This window comes from Ochotona princeps, chromosome 2 (genome assembly GCF_030435755.1).
Source record: "Ochotona princeps isolate mOchPri1 chromosome 2, mOchPri1.hap1, whole genome shotgun sequence".
Classification (NCBI taxonomy): domain Eukaryota; kingdom Metazoa; phylum Chordata; class Mammalia; order Lagomorpha; family Ochotonidae; genus Ochotona; species Ochotona princeps.
This window is the reverse complement of record NC_080833.1, coordinates 97811254-97829944: the sequence shown is the minus strand read 5'-3', so window position 1 is coordinate 97829944 and position 18691 is coordinate 97811254. Positions and strand designations below refer to the sequence as shown.

At 35.5% G+C, this 18691-nt stretch overlaps 1 protein-coding gene across 6 annotated transcripts in view; it reads right to left on the bottom strand.

The window, feature by feature from the left end:
- SYCP1 (synaptonemal complex protein 1) overlaps window positions 1-18691 on the bottom strand; it is a 94226-nt gene that overhangs the window by 52570 nt on the left and 22965 nt on the right. For all 6 annotated transcript variants that reach the window (XM_036494674.2, XM_004581883.4, XM_058660094.1 and 3 more), the window contains exons 9-15: window positions 16235-16304; window positions 15595-15668; window positions 12730-12838; window positions 8945-9039; window positions 8268-8452; window positions 5782-5849; window positions 3885-3946 (exon numbers count right to left, since the gene is read on the bottom strand). In XM_036494674.2, coding sequence (XP_036350567.2) covers window positions 3885-3946; window positions 5782-5849; window positions 8268-8452; window positions 8945-9039; window positions 12730-12838; window positions 15595-15668; window positions 16235-16304 — 663 coding nt within the window. The remainder of the gene's footprint in view (window positions 1-3884; window positions 3947-5781; window positions 5850-8267; window positions 8453-8944; window positions 9040-12729; window positions 12839-15594; window positions 15669-16234; window positions 16305-18691) is intronic.

Sequence of the window (18691 nt, the reverse complement as noted above, 5' to 3'; positions counted from 1 at the left end):
ATTGTATGCCTGTTTTGCACTGCAACGGCAGAGTTAAACAGCTGCAGCAAAGACCATATGATCACGATTTTACACATTATCAATCCCTACTCTAGACATGTCATGTTACAACAGAACTTCTACCATGTTGCAAAGGTTTTAAAGTACTATCTAACAAAATAGGTTGAACATTTCAAATATAGCCACTTCAAGAAAACTATTTATTTTCAATGTAAATGCAGAGTTACACAGGGAAAAGTAGAGACAAACAAGGGGTTCAGTCCCCAAACGGCTGCAATAACCAGAGTTGGGCTGGTCTGAAGCCTGGAATCAGAAGCAAGGTGCCTCCTTCTGAGTCCCCCGCATTGGTATAGGGATCCAAGGATCTGGCCCAGGCCATAAGCAGGGAGATGGATTTCAGTGGAACATCTGGGATAGGAACTGGAACCCATATGCGATGCTGGCACAACAGGCAGAGGTTTAGCCTGAAACAATACCACATCAGCTCCAAAAGCTATATTTTGTAAATTACTACCATATTGCACATTGTAGCTCTAAAGTATAGTACAATTAATTCTTTTAGTTATAATTGGTTTAATTTCTCAATCGTTTCTGCTGTTCTCCAGCCCTGCATGTATTTATGAACTCATGTTTTGCCTTGTTTATTGAAGTGTAAGGTCACAATAATTCTATTAATGGTTTGAAAATAAAAGGTATTATCACTATTGTATCATTAACTAGAAAAACTACTAATCGTAATTAAAGAGTTTAAATTTGGGGACTGGTGCTGTGGCATAGGCTTTAATCTTCCACCTGCAGTGCCAACATCCTAAATGAGTAATGGTTCAAATCCTAGCTATTTCACTTCCTATCCAGGTTCCTGAGAATGTACTTGGGAAAACAGAGGAAGATGGCTCAAGTCCTTGAGCCCCTGCATGATGTAAAGACCTAGAAAAATTCTCTTGCTCCTGGCTTTCGACACTTTTGGACACTGGCTTTCGGTGTGTCACTACAACTTCACAAGTACAGACCAATTCTCCCACTGGAACCACTTTAAACTCTGGACATATATAGTTAGGTATTGCTTAATTACAATGATTATGTCCAAAAAAGGAGTCATTAAATGATTTGATTATTGTGTAAATATGACAGTTTATATACACAAAAGTAGACAGTACAGTCTACTATGCACCTAGGCTACTACTAGCAGTGCACAAATGGAAAAATATTTTTAAATCTAACTTCAAAATATCTGCAAAAAAAAAAGGAAATGCTTAGGTATAAATCTAATACTATGCACAGTATCTGTATGTTAAAAACTATAAAGTAAACTAACCAGAAACTCTGTTCATGTATTAGAAGACTCAATAGAATGAATAGTGATACATAATTTCAGTTCAACTGACATTCCACAATGCCAACAAAAATGAAGCAACAGTTCTTACAAATAAACAAATTAACTATAAAATGTAAAATTTTTTTTTAAATTGAAAGGCAGCAAAATAGAGACAGATCCAATCACTGGCTCCCCAAAAATCTGCAACATTAGGATTAACAAAAGCTGAAGCAGCAGACAGGAGCTCAATTTGGCTTTCCCACACAGATGGCAGGAACCCCATCAGTAAGTCATCACCTGCTATATTAGCAGGCAGCAGAAGCAGAGCCAAGACTTGAACCTAAGCACTCAGATATGTTATGTAAGCATCTCAAGTGGCATTTTAACCACTACATCAAACACCCACCACTAATTCTAAAATTTAAATGCAAAAATACAGGGAATAATATATCTAAAGTAATTTTTGAAATTAATAATAAGTTGAGGAAATTACATTAGCCAATTATAAGGCTTAGCTTTAAAGCTACATTACTCAATACTCTGCAGTAAGGCAAATGAATAGTCAAATGCATCAAGAAAACAGAAAAAAGTACACAAAAGACCCATATGTATAATTATTTCTCTCATTTCAGAGATGAACACCTGAGACACAGATATTAGAAAAATTTCTTCAGGTCATATACCTAGCCAGTAAAGAGCTGGATACCAATTATTCTGACTCTGAGGACAAAAATATTAACTATGTTTCACTGTTGTTCATACCTAAAAAATTCCAAACCAGCCTTTTGTCATGTAGGAGTAACATATTTCCAAGTATTCTACAGCCAAAATTTGCCAACTTGTGCCCTATATGCTATAATCAACTAAAATATGATAAGGTATAATCCTACACATTCATTAAACAGGATTCTACATAAACACAAAACTTAAGTATTGATTATATATTGTGCGTATCTTTGTCAAAGTTGCATCTCTGTAATCCAAAGGAGTCAAGAAATCAAAGGCACATTGTAACAAAATGGGAAAAATCTGAAGGGGGATGGGAGTTTGGGGATGGGGGAATCCCAGCCTACACAAAATTGTACCTCACAATTCAAAATTTAAAATAAAAATATATTTAAAAAAAGAAATCAAAGGCACAACTTACAAAACTATCAGATTACAATTAGCTATATAACACACATGGGTACTTCAACCAGTTCTTGAAAAGACAGAATTAAAAGATGTTCATTTTGATTTAAGAAATTGAAACCTATGAACAGTTTTTTTCATAATATGCTTCTTTCATGAAGTGTGTGAAGCCCTTAATACACATTTTTTCCTTAACACACATTTGATTTTACTTAAATATACTGGTGACAAAAACCCAAAATAATATAAATATTGAACAAGACAATTAACAAGAACTCTGAGGTCATCCACTCCCTTTCGGATCTCCCACATGGGATGGAAGAAGCCCAGATCCTTCCTCACAGGATCCAAGGTCATCAGAACAACATCTGGGAGCCCTGAGCGGTCCTCAGAGACAGAAGAAAAGTAAACTTTCTTCGGGACTCGGGTTAGGAGCTTTCTCTGGTTCTTACTTAGTTCCAACTTTGGATCTGCACCCTCTCTTGCAATGACCATCAGGGTCGCTGCAGAGCACTCCCTCCAAAAAATTAGATCAGATAGACAGAGATCGATAAGGAAAGCTTAGAACAGACAGGAAACAGCTTGGACTCTCATACACCTTACTAGGTAGGTCGCAAAGATTAGGTACTCCTCACTAAGGTATTGAAGATTTCTCTGCACATCCCTCCTAAAACTGTTCTGTGCCTCAGTTGTTAACATATGCCTTGTTAGAATTATAAACCTGTTTGGACTATCCTAAATTTTGCATAGCTCAGTAGAAGTCACGCTTGAATACTTTAAGCAGCTAAATATACAAATGAAAATAGACACGAGACAGCTGAATAGCACCCTATGGCCAGTTTGGGGTGTATAGCAGCCGGTTGTGGATAAACTAAAATTGAAATGTCAATGAAGTAGTCACAGGATGTGGTTAAGAACTTGCATTTTCTAACATATTGGTCAGTCACTCAATACCATGTCAATTAACTCCATGATGTTGTAAATTGTTGTTGATGTTATGTTATAGCTTTTCATTGGAGGGGATAATATTCTGCCAGCTCTACTTTCAGACCAGGGATGGTCTCCCAAGGAAACTGTTGAATTTATATGGACAATAAGACGCTGGACTCTATGCCTGGTACATTCTCGCAATGAGGGAATCATGACTGGATATGAACTATATGTACTACTGCAACAATGTGTAGGAATCCAACATGGGTGGAGGGCATGGGGAGGGGTTGAGGGAATCCCAGAGCCTATGAAACTGTGTCATAAAATGAAATTTAAAAAAAACCAAACTGGTACAGGTAAGAACATAGGTTTACTTGAAACCAAAATTTTTTCTTTTATAGTTGGAAAAATAACATAACACACCTATAATGTGAGAGTCTAAGTTGGAAGATACAATATTATTTTTAAAAGTAATTGTTGTATATTAAAATAAAGGCAAAGCACTTACCAAGATTTTTTTCAATTCTTCAAGTTCTACTTGTGTGTTATTTTTTAACATACTCATCTCTTCTAAAATAAGTAAAAATAATATAAATCTTTTAAAAGGTGGCTTAAAAGACTAGAGAACAAAGAAAAAATAATACATACAAATGGAATAACAGAGTTCGATCAACTCAACTAGCATACTGCAAAGCATAGAATTTAAAACCTAAGCATGCAAAAAATAATACAACAAATGTATCAATATAGCTAATTCCACAGCCAAATACAATTAAAGTTTATAAAGCAAAATAACCAATGGATCTATTAAAAATACATTTGGAATAAGCTCAACATATGTCTTTATCTTCAAGTCATCAATGTCTAATGCCCTCTTTCTTAATCTTCACCCCAAATTTAAAGAGATATGATCCTCCTTTCTCAGGTTAACCAGCCATTGTATTTTGGAGAATATACATTCCCTCTTCCTCTGGGAATTTAGCTGCTACGTTATCAATATACACTGGCTCTACAAAGAGGGAGCTTTCATTTCTTCTACTCTATCAAAATATCTGAATATAAAACAAAAATATCTAAACAATCTTCTGACTCTTATAAGCTATCATCAGATTTCTCATGGAGGATCAAGGCCAAAAAAAAATATTGACAAAAAATATTATAGATAGCTTTAACTTATTTGATATGAAATGTACTTATCCTAAATGAGCAATGAAAGCACACCTAATATCTAAATAGTTTCAATTGGGGCAATAAGGTGGTTCTTAAACTTTCAATAATGAGAGCCTAACACAATGGCTCAGTAGCTAAATCCTCATCTTGCAATCACGAGGATCCCATAGGGCCACTGCTTCATGTCCTGGCTGCTCCACTTCCCATCCAGCTCCCTGCCTGTGGCCTGGGAATGCAACCGAGGATGACCCAAAGCTCTAGGACCCTGCACCCACGTGGGAGACCTGGAGAAGGCTTTGAGCTCCTGGTTTCCAATTGGCCCAGTTCCAGCCATTGTGGCCACTTGGGGGGCAAATCTACGGATGGAAGATCATCTTCTCTGTATATCTGACTTTCCAATAAAAATTGATCTTTAAAAAACAAAAAAGTATACTTTATTCTATATAACACTCATTAAATACTTTTTTTAAAAGGAGATACACACAGGGATTTGAAACACTAGTTCATGCTCTGAAGAGGGATTTAAAAATTGGATCAGAACTAGATTTATAATCATTCTAATAAAAACAAAATTAATAGTACAGCTTCAAAGATCAAGGGATAATGTATAGTGGAAAGCTAAACATTGCAGAGCAAAGGGGCAAAACATGGTTCAAAAGTTCAACAAAATATTTTTAAATTATTTTTAAACACCAAAAATTAAAAGAATTCAATGAAATTGGAAAAAATTACGCTTTGTATCTTCGTAATTCTCCACACTTGTAGATAGAAAAATTTTAAATATGAGGCACAGGTTATCAGAATTAGCTAAGTAAATAGCTGCAACACAAATTCCCTTTCTTCTGATCATTAAAGTTATTTAAAATTAATAATATCATATGAAAACACAGGATCACATTTTGCAATATATGGTTTGTAATCCAACATAACTAAGCAATGACATTATAAAACTTAATTACAATATATGCTTAATTATTAAGGTTTTGAATCCTAAACTAAGCAAAATACAAACACCTGTTAGTCTTTACACTTCTAAATACCTATAGAATGCCTAATGAAACTTCATATTCTTTCTTAATTTAAACCTTAAGAAAGAATAAATTTTATGTCTTAGAAAATTAAAAACTTATCAATAATCACTTAGCAAATGACAGAAGAAAACTTCTATTTTATTTTGATGGCAATTGTATTTTTGTAAGTAGCTAATATTAGCAAACTTATTCGCTAAAACTCACCTAGTTCCCTTGATTTCTTCTGAAGCTGCATGTTAACTGTTTTCAATTGGTCTTCACTTTTTTCCAAACTTATAAAATATATAATTTTATAATTTAAAATGTGCTTTTAGTCAGTATTCCTCTATTAAGTAAAACTGCTATAATTTAGCAACTGATAAATCTTAGCATAGATTTACCCAATTATTAAACATTCTTAGTACCTACTACCTGTAGTGTAACATTTTAAACAAGAGCCTGGCCCAGGTTCTGGGGCCCACCTACTAGGTGGGTGTTGGGTTCGTGAGCCCCAGGGGTGGAGAACCCAGCGGGACTTGGGTCACCTGGCCTGGATCCTGGGACTCGCCTGCAAGAACATGTCCTACTAAATGAAAAAGGCAGAACAGTGGACACAGTCCTGTTGTAAAAGGAGAATATGGCAATTCATTTGACTCTATAGCAAAAAGGAGAACAGAACAAACTGGACAACTACCCCAAATGATGACAGCAAAAAACCTCGGTGAATGTAGCCAATGGATATTGGGAGGGTGAAATCATCCTTGGATCAGGAAAACAGCAGTATTTCATAACCATCCAAACCACTTGGACAGAACCCTCAGAATATGTACACATTGAGACTCTGGGTTGATATGAGGTGGCAGTTCCTTATCCCTGGGTACTGAGAGGTGTGGAAAGTTGTGAGTGGTTTCCCCCATTGTCTCTCCCCATCCCCCAGGAACAAGAATAAGAAATACCAAATTTGGAAGCAATGAGTTCACCCAATTTTCCCTAAACCTCAATCCTTCCCACCCTGATCAACCATGTATCATTATAAAAAATTTATTTTAAAAAGATTGTAACTACAATAAAATGTGTCTTAATTACATCTACATAAAACCTTAAAGCTTATAGTTATAATGAGGTTCTTAGCTATTTTTAAAGATTTATTTATTTATTTGAAAGGCAAAGTTAGAAAGACTTTCTATCCTCTATTTCACTCCCCAAATGACTGCATCAATTACATCTAGTCTAGGCTAAAATCAGAAACCTAGAATACCATCCAAGTCTCTCATAGAGCAGCAGGGCCATCTTCTGCTGATTTCCCAGGTACGTTAGCAGGGAGCGTGACTGGAAGTACAGCAGCTAATACTCAAATTGGGGCTCATATGCGATGCTAACATCACAGCCCACATAACCCATTGTTCCCCAATACTGGACCCTGTCTCTTCTCTTAGTTACTAACAATAAAAATCTGCCTTAGGAACAACATGCATGAGAACGTATAATTTAACTTTCCTGGTTCCTCAACCTATAAAACTGAGGTAAAACTAACACACAAATCTTTGCTAATTTACAATTTGAAAACTGCCCTGGGGCCAGTGACATGGCACAGTAGCCTAAGTCTCAACCTGAGGTTCTGACATTCCATATGGGTGCTGGTTCTCAAGCTGGCCTGTCCCACTTTCAACCCAGCTTCCTGCTTATGGCCTGGGAAAGCAGTGGAAGATGGCTCAAGTCCATAAGACCTCAAATTCACTGGGGACCTGGAAGATGCTCCAGGTTTCTGATCAGCTCAGCTCCAACCATAATAGCCATTTGAGGAGTAAACCAGCAGGTGGAAGGTTCTGCTCTGTTTCTTTGTAATTCTGCCTTCAAAATACATAAATAAATAACAAAAATAATAAGAACAAAAAATCTTTAATGGGAAAACCAAACTTAAACATAATCTTAAAAAAAAAACTGTCCGGGTAGGTCAATCAGTATATAAAATTAAGGGGGCTAGAAAATCTACCTTTTATTCCTTTATCATGTACAAGCAGTAGAGAAGGAATAACTGTTAGGCTCAGGCTATTCTTCACCCTATCAAATTTAGTTAAGTATAAACTAACATGACAAAAATTACGACCTAAAGTTTCACAACACAGCTCTATATGAATATATCCTCAATATAAAGCAATGAAAAATAGAAGATGCCTTTTATACAACTTCTAGGCAAACTAGTATTTAGATTCAATGCATAATAATATTTCATCTTTTTGAACAGTTAATATTCATTCATCTATTCATTTAATAAATATACAACAGTACCTATTTAATACCAGAAGAAGCCTACCGACAAAAGTAAATCATCCAAAAAAAGGGAGGTAAAGACCCCAGGAACACAAACACAAACTTGGGAGTTATTTCTATGAAGATAGTAATGAACAGTTTTATTAAATACATAAAATCACTGTGTCAGTATTTATGAGCTTGTTTATGTAGCTTAACTCTGACAGAATATGCACAAAAACTATCACAGAGAAAACCTATTTTTAAATCTTTTCCTAGAATGCTTGCCTACAAGCTTTTAAAATGTATTTCTTCTCCTGTCCCGCACACATGTTTAAAAAGAACTTGATTATTTATGCTGTTGGAATAATATATTAGATGACAATAGAAGAAAATGGTATTGAATACTAAAGTAAATTACTTTGAATCATTTCTTTTAATAAGAATAGTAAATATTTTACCTTTGCTGTTCTGTACTCAGCAATTCTTTCAAGTTATCGACAGTGCTATTAAGTTCAGCAACCACAAATGAATGAGCAGTTTTAGTCTTATTAAAATCTTCCATTTGAGCTTCTTTTTCTCCAGTGAGTTGATGTATTGCTTTTGTTGCTATCTGTAAATCTTCCTCTAAAGCTTTCTGAGCACTCTAGATGAAGTATAAAACAAAAGCAATGAACCAAAGGCCTTAAAAAATAGTTGAACTCATCCACTTCTGTAAGTTTGCTGTCCCTCTTCCTTTACACACCTACCCATCATTGATTCTCCTCTCTCTGGAATGCCCACCCACCACTCATACTTTTACTCATTTTTTAAATACCGTCTACAGTTTCAATTTCTCCATAAAATCTTCATAGTTAAACATGCCAATCGTGTTCTTTCAATTCTTATAAACAAATGGCAATTCATTGCCTGCACCATTCTGTTGGTACCTAGACCTAAAATTTGCTAATATTTTAGTTATACTTTTCATGTTCTTACCAAATGTACCTAATTAAACTAAAAACACTGTTTATACAGTAAATATGCCTTCTCTTCTTGAATATCTGGGCTTTTATTTAATTTATAGAATTAGTATTCATTATATATTTGTTCACTGATAGTTAGACTTATTATACACAAATTAGGTTCAAAATCATACCAAACTTATTTGCAAAGACATTTTAATATCTTCTAGTTCTGATGTCAAATGATCCTGCTTCTCATTTGATTCTTTCAAGATTTCATCCTGTAACTCTGAAAAAAATAAGTTACACATAAGTAGTATTTACAAAAAAATAAGAAATCTAATTGTTATTTGTAATAACTATTTTATCCATTAAGTAACAGTTTAAAGTGAAGAATTATGCAAATATTGATATACTAACATTATTGATCATGACCTCAAAATTACTTTTAAGACTGCTACCTTCCAAGCCCTGCATGATAGCCTAGCTGCTAAAGTAGTTGCCTTGCATGTCTAGGATCCCATATGGGTGATGGTTCATGTCCTGGCTGTTCCACTTCCCATCCAGCTCACCACTTGTGGCCTGGAAGAGCAGTGGAGGATGGCCGAAAGCCTTGGAACCCTGTACCCAAGTGGGAGACCCGGAAGAAGCTCCTGGCTCCTGGTTCCAGATTTGCTCAGCTCTGGCCATTGCAGCCACTTGGAGATTGAACCAGAAGACAGATGAAAGACCTTTCTGTCTCTCCTTCTCTCTCTGTATGTCTACCTTTCCAATAAAAATAAATCTATTTTAAAAAAACACTGCTACCTCCCAAGAACTCAAAGATACATGTTTAAGAATTTTTAGTTCTACATCTTTTTTTAAAAGATTTATTTATTTTTATTACAAAGTCAGATATACAGAGAGGAGGAGAGACAGAGAGGAAGATCTTCCATCCAATGATTCACTCCCCAAGTGAGCTCAACGGCCGGTGCTGAGACGATCCGAAGCCGGGAACCAGGAACCTCTTCCAGGTCTCCCACGCGGGTGCAGGGTCCCAAAGCTTTGAGCCATCCTCGACTGCTCTCCCAGGCCACAAGCAGGGAGCTGGATGGGAAGTGGAGCTGCCGGGATTAGAACCGGTGCCCATATGGGATCCTGGCGTGTTCAAGGCGAGGACTTTAGCCGCTAGGCCACGCCACCAGGCCCAAGGAAAATTCTTTTAAAAAGTTCTGAAATGTTGTGGTGTGTATTTGCTGGTAAGGAGCACTAGCAATGTTCTGGCTATGCACTGTCAGATGGCACTAGACTGGCCTTTTAGTCTTGGTCTGTATGTATGTATCTACTGCATTAACACAATCTTATGCACATATATAATGTAATACCAAGAGCAACTATTAAAAACTCTATACACAGAAACTCACAAAGACATACACAGTAAGTCAAAATGGGATAAAGCTTCAAGTCACCAACAAGAAAGCAGAAAAACAAAACAGAGGGGGAAATAAAGCAGACTAAATTCTTAAATATCAATAATTTCATTCAATGTAGATAGCCTAAATACAGCAACTAAAATAAAAACACTAGCACGTAAATAAAGATGGCAAATTCTATGTTATGTGTGTTTCTTTTTTACCACAGTTTTAAAAGATAGGTGACTGGCACTGTGGCACAGTGAGTTAAACCACCATATCTTCAATGCCATTATCCCACATGGGCACCAGCACAAGTTCCAGCTTCTCCACTAATGCACCTAAGAAAGAAAGCAGAAAATGGCCCAAATACTTGGGACCCTGTCTCCCAAGTGGAACATTCCAAGGGAGTTCCAAGTTCCTGGCTTCAGGCTGGCCCAGTCCCACTATTATGGAATGATGATAATGAAGGGATTGAATTAGCAGACAGAAGCTTTCTCACACGCATTCTATTTTTCTCTCTCTCTGTAACCCTGAATTTCAAATTAAAAAAGAAACTAATGAAGCACTAATAGATAAAATATGTACAGAAATAAAAAGAGAGAAAGTACAATCTATCAATGACTAATATATTCAAAATAGATTCAAAATATGATTTTTTTAAAATAAGAGAATTTGGAATGGGCATTTGGCCTGGTGGTTAAGATATTAGTTCCTGCCTCCCACATAGGGTATGTGGGTTTGATTCGAATTTGGTGACTCTATTTTCCTGCTGATGTGAACCTTGGAAGGCAGCATTGATGGGCTCAAGTAATAGGTTCTTAATCACCCACCTAGGAGAGTTCAGTTGAGTTTCTGGCTTCCCCAGTCACTGAAGGGATTTGGAGAGTGAACCAACAAATGGGGCATATGCATGCTAATTTTCTCTTTCTCACTTCCTACTCCTTGCTTCTTCAATGAATTTTTAAAATTTACATTAAAAGGATATCAAATCTATTTCATTAATACATAAATAAATAAAACAAGTTAATTAGGTATTGGAATATTTTTAAAATTATTCAAATGGAAATTTTAGAAGGGAAAATACATGATTAACCTAAAATTAAGAATTCAGTAGATGAATTTAAAGCAAAATAGACATAGTTGAGAAAGGACTAGGATACAGTCAATAAAAAAATATCCAAACTAAAATAAAGAAAAACAAATGGAAGGTATATAGTATGGGAAACAATGAAAAGTAATTCAAATGAGAACATTTCAAGTGGTTATGACCCACAAAATCACAAAGAATTATAATCATTTACAACCAATATATTATTTCCAGTTTACAACTTATGATATATATCCATTTTCCAAATGCCTCCTATTATGTGCAAAGCAATATGCTGGGCCACTAATATTACAAAATACTTAACAAGGCATCACCTCTCACCTCAACATTCACAATCATAAGCGACAGACAAGTAATGCCTAAACCATTAATAAGAACTGAGAAAGAGTTCACTAAAATTCAGCCATAAGATTTGGAGTTGAGGCTTAAGATTTCTTTTAGATAAACACAGTCAAAAGCATGGGGTAAGAACATAAAAGGAAAGAAGTAATTTCAATATATTTAAGTACAGCATATGGTAATGACAATAAGGTAAAATTAGTAAACAGAAGTTAGCAAGTAACAGATAACTATTTATAATTTGAAGAAGAGAAAATGCTTTGAAGAACAGAAAAACAAATACCACAACATCCCTATGATGTTATGGAAAAGGCATGGTATTTCAAAGTCTACTCTATACCTTCCAGTATCCTACAAAATAACAGTTTAGTCTAACCATGACATGACCCCTAAGGTCCTCCATAAACAAATCTAAACACTCTACAGCCTCATCCGCCTGAGTTATCAAAACTACACTGTCAGTTTACCATATCTTTTCACATTTTCCATGACTTGTACAACCACTTCTGCCCATACTGTGTCAAAGTAGTGTCCAGTAAACTTATGTTTATTAAATATTTATTAGAAAAGCATCTTCTGCTGCTTTCCCAGGTGCATTGGCAGACAGCTCAGACGGAAGTGAAACAGCAAGGATTTGAACCAATGTATTGCAGGTGGCAGCTTAAGTCACGACATCACATCATCAACCCCTATCTAGGGAACTTTTAACCAGCAAAGGTAGTTTTTCCTAAATGTTTTGCTCCAAGAAAAATAAGTTAACTCCTTCATTATCGCTCCCACAGGATTCCTTCATTTACAGAATACTAAGTGTTCATATGTACAAAACACTGTTTCAGCCTCTTGGAATACTTCAGGCAACATTAAAAAAAAACTTAAAAACCTGTATTTACAGAGTGTGAAGTTCAAATTTTAAAAAAGGAGGAATAATAATATATAGAAAATGAGAAAAAGGAGTTACAAGTTCTTTGAAAATGTTCCTTGTATGATTCTATTTTGCTCTCCTCAACTGACCCAATTCAAGTTGAAAATCACAGCATTAGGAAGTATTATAATACACCTGAAATGAAAACTACAATTTGGGGCACAACAAAAGGAATACATAAGATAAATGGTTATATTTTCTCATAGAGATTCTTACCTATCTTTTTCATCAATTGACTAATTTTATCTTTAGATTCCTCTAGCAGAACTGTTAAATCTTTTATTTTATTTTCTTTTTCGGTGATCTGAATCAAAAATAGTGACCCCTAAAATGAAATATTTAAACAAAGCATACAGATTAAAAAATTAAATGTTGTACTTTAGCATTTATCACTACCTACAATTATTATTTTTATACTCATCTACATGCTTTTCTCTAGGCTGTGTTTGGCATTCAATATATGCTTGTATAATAAGATTTGTAGAATGAATGAATAATCTACTATGCTACAGCCAATACCAATATTGAGACTACATAATGTAGTATACTGATTCATTCAACAAACATTCCGCACTAGAAACCATTGTAAAACACTGAATACAGAGAGAGATGAGGAACTCATCTTCAAGACATTCACGCATCAGGAGAAAATAACTACACCAAAATATTATTAATAATAAGATAAAAATGTTATGTGAATTAGAAAAAGACCATCTAAAGCTGTCTTGGGGGAAGTAATAAAAAATTTCCACTTGGGACCTGGTGTAATAGCCTAGCAGCTAAAGTCCTTGCATTGAATGTGCCGGGATCCCATATGGGCACCAGTTCTAATCCTGGTAGCCCTGCTTCCCATCCAGCTCCCTGCTTGTGGCCTGGGAAAGCAGTCGAGGACAGCGCAAAGCCATGTGGGAGACTCAGAAGAGGCTGTAGGCTCCTGGCTTTGGATTGGCTCAGCTCCAACTGTTGCAGCCACTTGGGGAGTGAATTAGCAGACAGAAGATCTTCCTTCCTTTCTATCTCTCCTCCTCTCTGTATATCTGACTTTGTAATAAAAATAAATAAATCTTAAAAAAAAAATTTCCACTAGGCTGAATTGAATTTTGATAGATAACCATGTTTAATTAATTTGTGCTTATCTATCAAGATTCAATTCAGCCTGGTGGGAATTATTTTCTAAGATAGTAAGACCACAAAGTATCTAAAGAAAATGCTTCATTCAGAAAACTGGAAAGATTCAGACAGATACAGATAAAAAGGTGAAAGTGAAACTTTATAAAGCTGAAGATTTCCAGTTTCGAGATATTGAAAAGACCTCTTCAATTTATTTTCAAATCACCCCCTCTCCAAAATCAAGGATATATTTTAATTTTCCATAAAACCACAAGACTCCATTACTATAAACTATTGTATTCTTTTTTTAAAAAAAGCAGTTAAGGAATGGAAAAATATGGAAATTGACTTAGCTTTGAAAAGCTAAGTCAAGGCCAGGCATTTGACACAGTGATTAAGACACCACATAGGACTCCCCAAACTCCAAAAGGAGAATCTGGGTTCAAGTTTCTAACTGCACTGTCATTGCCAACTTCCTGCTTATTTAGACTGGGAGGCAGCACATGATGGCTCAGGTACTTGGGTCCTTCCCAATAATGTGGAAAATTCAATTTGCGTTCTGGGGTCCTGGATGCAAACTAGTCCATTTCTGGCTATGTGGACATTTGGGGAGTAAAACAGCAGGTGAAGATCTCCATTTGACTGATTGACTCTCTCTCCTGCTTCCTGTCTGTCACTTTCAAGAAAATAAATACATCCTTTTTAAAAATCATCCCTAAACGGGCCCGGTGGTGTGGCCTAGTGGCTAAGGTCCTCGCCTGGATCCCATATGGTCGCTGGTTCTGGTCCCGGCAGCTCTACTTCCTCTCTATCTCTCCTCCTCTCTGTATATCTGACTTTGTAATAAAAATAAACCTTTAAAAAAAAATCATCCCTAAGCAAGAGTATTCCAAATATAGAGAGGGGTGGAGAAAAAGGATGTAATGGAAGAATTAGCATATAAAATAATGACACTTTGCCTGTTCTTACTCTCCTACCCAACCCCAACTCCAAAATTCCATTAGCCAAGGATTTGGAGAGCCATAGGGCAGAAAAAAAAGCCTAACAAATAATGACACTTAAAAGTCTCAGCAAAAACTGAGCACCAGCTGGCCAGGTCATCATTTTAAGAGGAATCTAAAATCTTGACCCATGTACCCAAAGTTCCAACAAGTGTTTTTAAAACTTCAATTTTTGTGTTCTTAATGATAAGCACAATTTTAACTTTCAAAAACATTTTATTCAGAATTACAATTTAACAACAAATTTAAAAGTTTAAAAATGTTAACTCTTTCAAAAGGTTTAAGCGTAACGCTTAAGCTAAAGTCCCATCAGTTAACCACAAATTCTAACAATCTTCTATATACTTTGTTAACTTTTTGGATTGCTCTTTAAAATAGATACCTTTGCTATCTGTGTTTTTAAGGTATCTTGTGGCAACTCAGAGGAGAAAAATTGCATGAATAATGGGAAATAGAACTCCTTTCTACATATCATTTTCATTTGGAAAGCAGGAGGTTTGAAATTGACAGAGTTAGAAGAATAATCTGAAATCAACATTCTTGAAAAGTCAAGCGATACAGACTTGCCATTTTCCAGTCTTCCACTTTATGACATTAATAGAAGCAAATGGAAGCTTTCATTTTCATTCACTGGTATTATGGATAATATATGTCAAAATTGCAAAATACGAGCTGAGTGCTCAGCAATCATCTCTATATTTTTTGAGATTTTTGTCTAAAAAAAATCCACAAAATATTTTCTCATACTGAGGTATTATAGATAATTCACTGATTAATAAAACAAAAATGCTAATATTAAGTGCATATTTGAGTCAATAAAATTAACTTGGCCAAGCAAAAGGAATATATTTGAAAATATATAATATTAAAGTTCACTCATAGAAGTTTATCACAGCCAGAAAACATAAATTTCTTTCAAAATTTTAAGCAAATACAAATACAACAGAGTTTATTTAAAAAAAAAAACAACCTGCTTTTCCTTGTCATTTACTTCCTTCTTATATTCTTCTTCAAGGCACTGGATTTTTTCATAATCTTCCTTTACTTTGAAAATAAAATAAATACACCATAATTTCTTAACATAATTCACTTTTCTACTAAATATGAAATTTAAAAGTTTGCTTTTCTTCCTTATCTAGCTCAAAATTATATTAAACCTCAAAATTTTCTCATGAGCTAACACTATTTTATTGCTGCCAACATTCCCTTTAGTAAAATAGTAAATTTACATAATGTCAGGGATATAATAACTTAAAATTCTAGTCTTAAATAGTATATATGTAAAAGTTTGCTCCCTAGAATACGCAAATTTGAAATAACATTTTATATAATTATCTCAACATGCAGATTTTTACCAATAAATATAACCCCCTCCACTTCTAGTTAATATAAACTGGAATGATTATATGCAAAATAATTCTGAAGTTTAAAAGTAATTTTAACTTGTATCAACGCCTCACCACATCCCACAAGATTTTGAGAGACTTATAAAAACAAAAAAGGACAAAACACAAAACAGTTCAGAGTATCAAGCTAAATGGAAGATATTATTAATGTAATCTAGTAAAAAAAATAAATAAAAGAACAGTAAAATAAAATAGAATCCCTACATTTAAAATGCATTTCCAGTCTAGCATTCTCAGCTTGCACACGAAGTTCCTCAAAAGCTACTATCAATTTCTGAAATAAAAAGATTTTAAACAACTTTATTCAAACTATGAAAACACTAACAAATATCTCACAAAACATACAGGAAACACATACTTTAAATAATCAAAATCCTAGTGCTTGAAATAATTAAATAATTTCAAATGTACTGAGTATCTATTACGTTAATTTTCCAGATGCTTGGAGTGACTACAGTTATCACATATAATATAGAACAGCAGCAAATGATTGTGCATACTCTAGTCATTTACTTAACTGCACATGTGAGATTCTAATTTTGTGTTTATTTGTATTTACTTATTTTACTTTTGTCTTCCTCCATACAAATGAAGACCTCTCCCCTATACCAGACCAAATTACACACCCATCTGGAAGCATATATTCATCCAATACTCAACAAATTTAGCTTTGCAAACGCAGATGAATATTCATTAAATATATACTAAGGGTCAACTATGTTATAGGGATTGTTTTAGACACTTGTAATATGAAACCAATTCTCTACCGGAACTTATTTTAGAGTACATGAAGCACATATGTTATTACACATACACACACATTCAGATGTGTGTATGCCAAATAAATGCCACACAGGATGGTTTTTGTCTGGCTTTACTTTAAAGGCACAGAGAAGGAGAGCGATATCTTGAATCTGCAGGTTCATTTCCCAAACGCCCACAACAGTCTGTCTGGACCAAACTGAAGCTGGGAACCAAGAAGTCCATATGGGTGACACATATGGGTGGCAAGGTCTCAACCACTGGAGCCACCACCTGCTACCCTGGATGTACAATAGCAAAAGCTTGCTTAGAAACAGAGACAGGACTCAATCCAAGGCACTTCCATATGGGAGGCAAGCACCCAGGTATTGACCTAACCCATTGTATCACAATGCCCAACTGTCATGTGCTCCTATAAAGATAAAGAATATTTCATATATAGTAGTAAGGAAAATGACAGAAAGCACAATGAAGTTTCTAACTGCCTAAGATTTTTTTATTTTACCAACAGATTTTAATGCAAAAGTTTTAAAATTCATAGCCTGATACACTTGTTGTAACAATCAAATACTAAAATATCTGAAATATAAGCTGGTAAAATTTACAATATATTTCATAAATTACTTATCTATCAATAGCAGAATTGATAACAATATTAAAATTCAGGAAACTATAATTTAAAAGCTTTATTATGCAACTAGGCTATTTTCCTTTTTAAAGACTAGATGGTAGTTTGAAAAGAAATAGTTCATAGGTAACAAAATCATCACTTTACAATGGTATTAATCTCATTAGCCAGTAGTACCTCTTTAATTTTTTTTTTTTTACTATTTTTAATGTTGTTTACATAGTAGAGAGGGAAGAATGCCTATGCAGACCTCAGATTAAGGTGGAGAGGACCAAGGTATAAAACAATGTTGGTGGAATAAATACTTCCATTTTTTTTTCTTTATCTCCTGTATCTGCAGGAGTGAGGGGTATAGAGAGGGTCACTACTTGCTGTAAAACTACATCAGCACTTGGGGATTGAGGACAGTCCTTTGATGATGCCTTAAAGACACTAATGTAGGGTCCAGCATAATGGCTCAGTTGGCTAAACCATCCCCCCCTTGCAAAGCACCAGCATCCCATATGGGAACCAGTTCATGTCCTGGCAGCTCTATTTCACATCTAGCTCTCTGCTTATGGCCTGGGAAAGCAGTGGAGGATGACCTAAAGCCTTGGAACCCTGCACCCATGTGGGAGACCCGAAAGAAGTTCCTGGTTCCTGGCTTTGGATCTGCTCATCTCCAGCTTTTGCAGTTATTTCGGGAGTGAGCCAGCAGATGAAGATCTTTCTTTGTGTCTCTGCTCTCTGTAAATCTGTCTTTCTAATAAAAACAAATATTTTTTTTAAAGTGGGGGGGTGGCCCCAGCATGGTAGCCTAGTGGCTAAGATCCTCATCTTACACATGCTAGGATCCTGTATGGGTGACCGTTCTAATCCTGGCAGCCCCGCTTCCCTTCCAGCTCCCTGCTTGTGGCCTGGGAAAGCAGTCGAGGACATGGCTGCCATGTCCTTTGTCTGCACCGTGCATGCTTTTCCACTGCATGGGCAAAAAGAACTGAGGAGGCCCAGACCTGACATGTGCACTCCAAGGTCGAATTACATATCTTGTGAATTTCCGTGTGGCCAGGGTTTGAGTCCAATGGTCTAGTTGAAGAGTTTTCTGTGAAATCTCACATGGGATGACCTCCGACTTGACTCATGTGCACCACTCAGTACAGGGTCAGGTTAGGTCCATAACCTGCACCAAAGCATTACCAGTGAATGCAGCTGCTAGCCAGTTCTACCCCCAGTCCTACTCTCACACAAACTGACAGGTACTGCAGCATAGTCCAGCCCAGCCTGCCACAGGT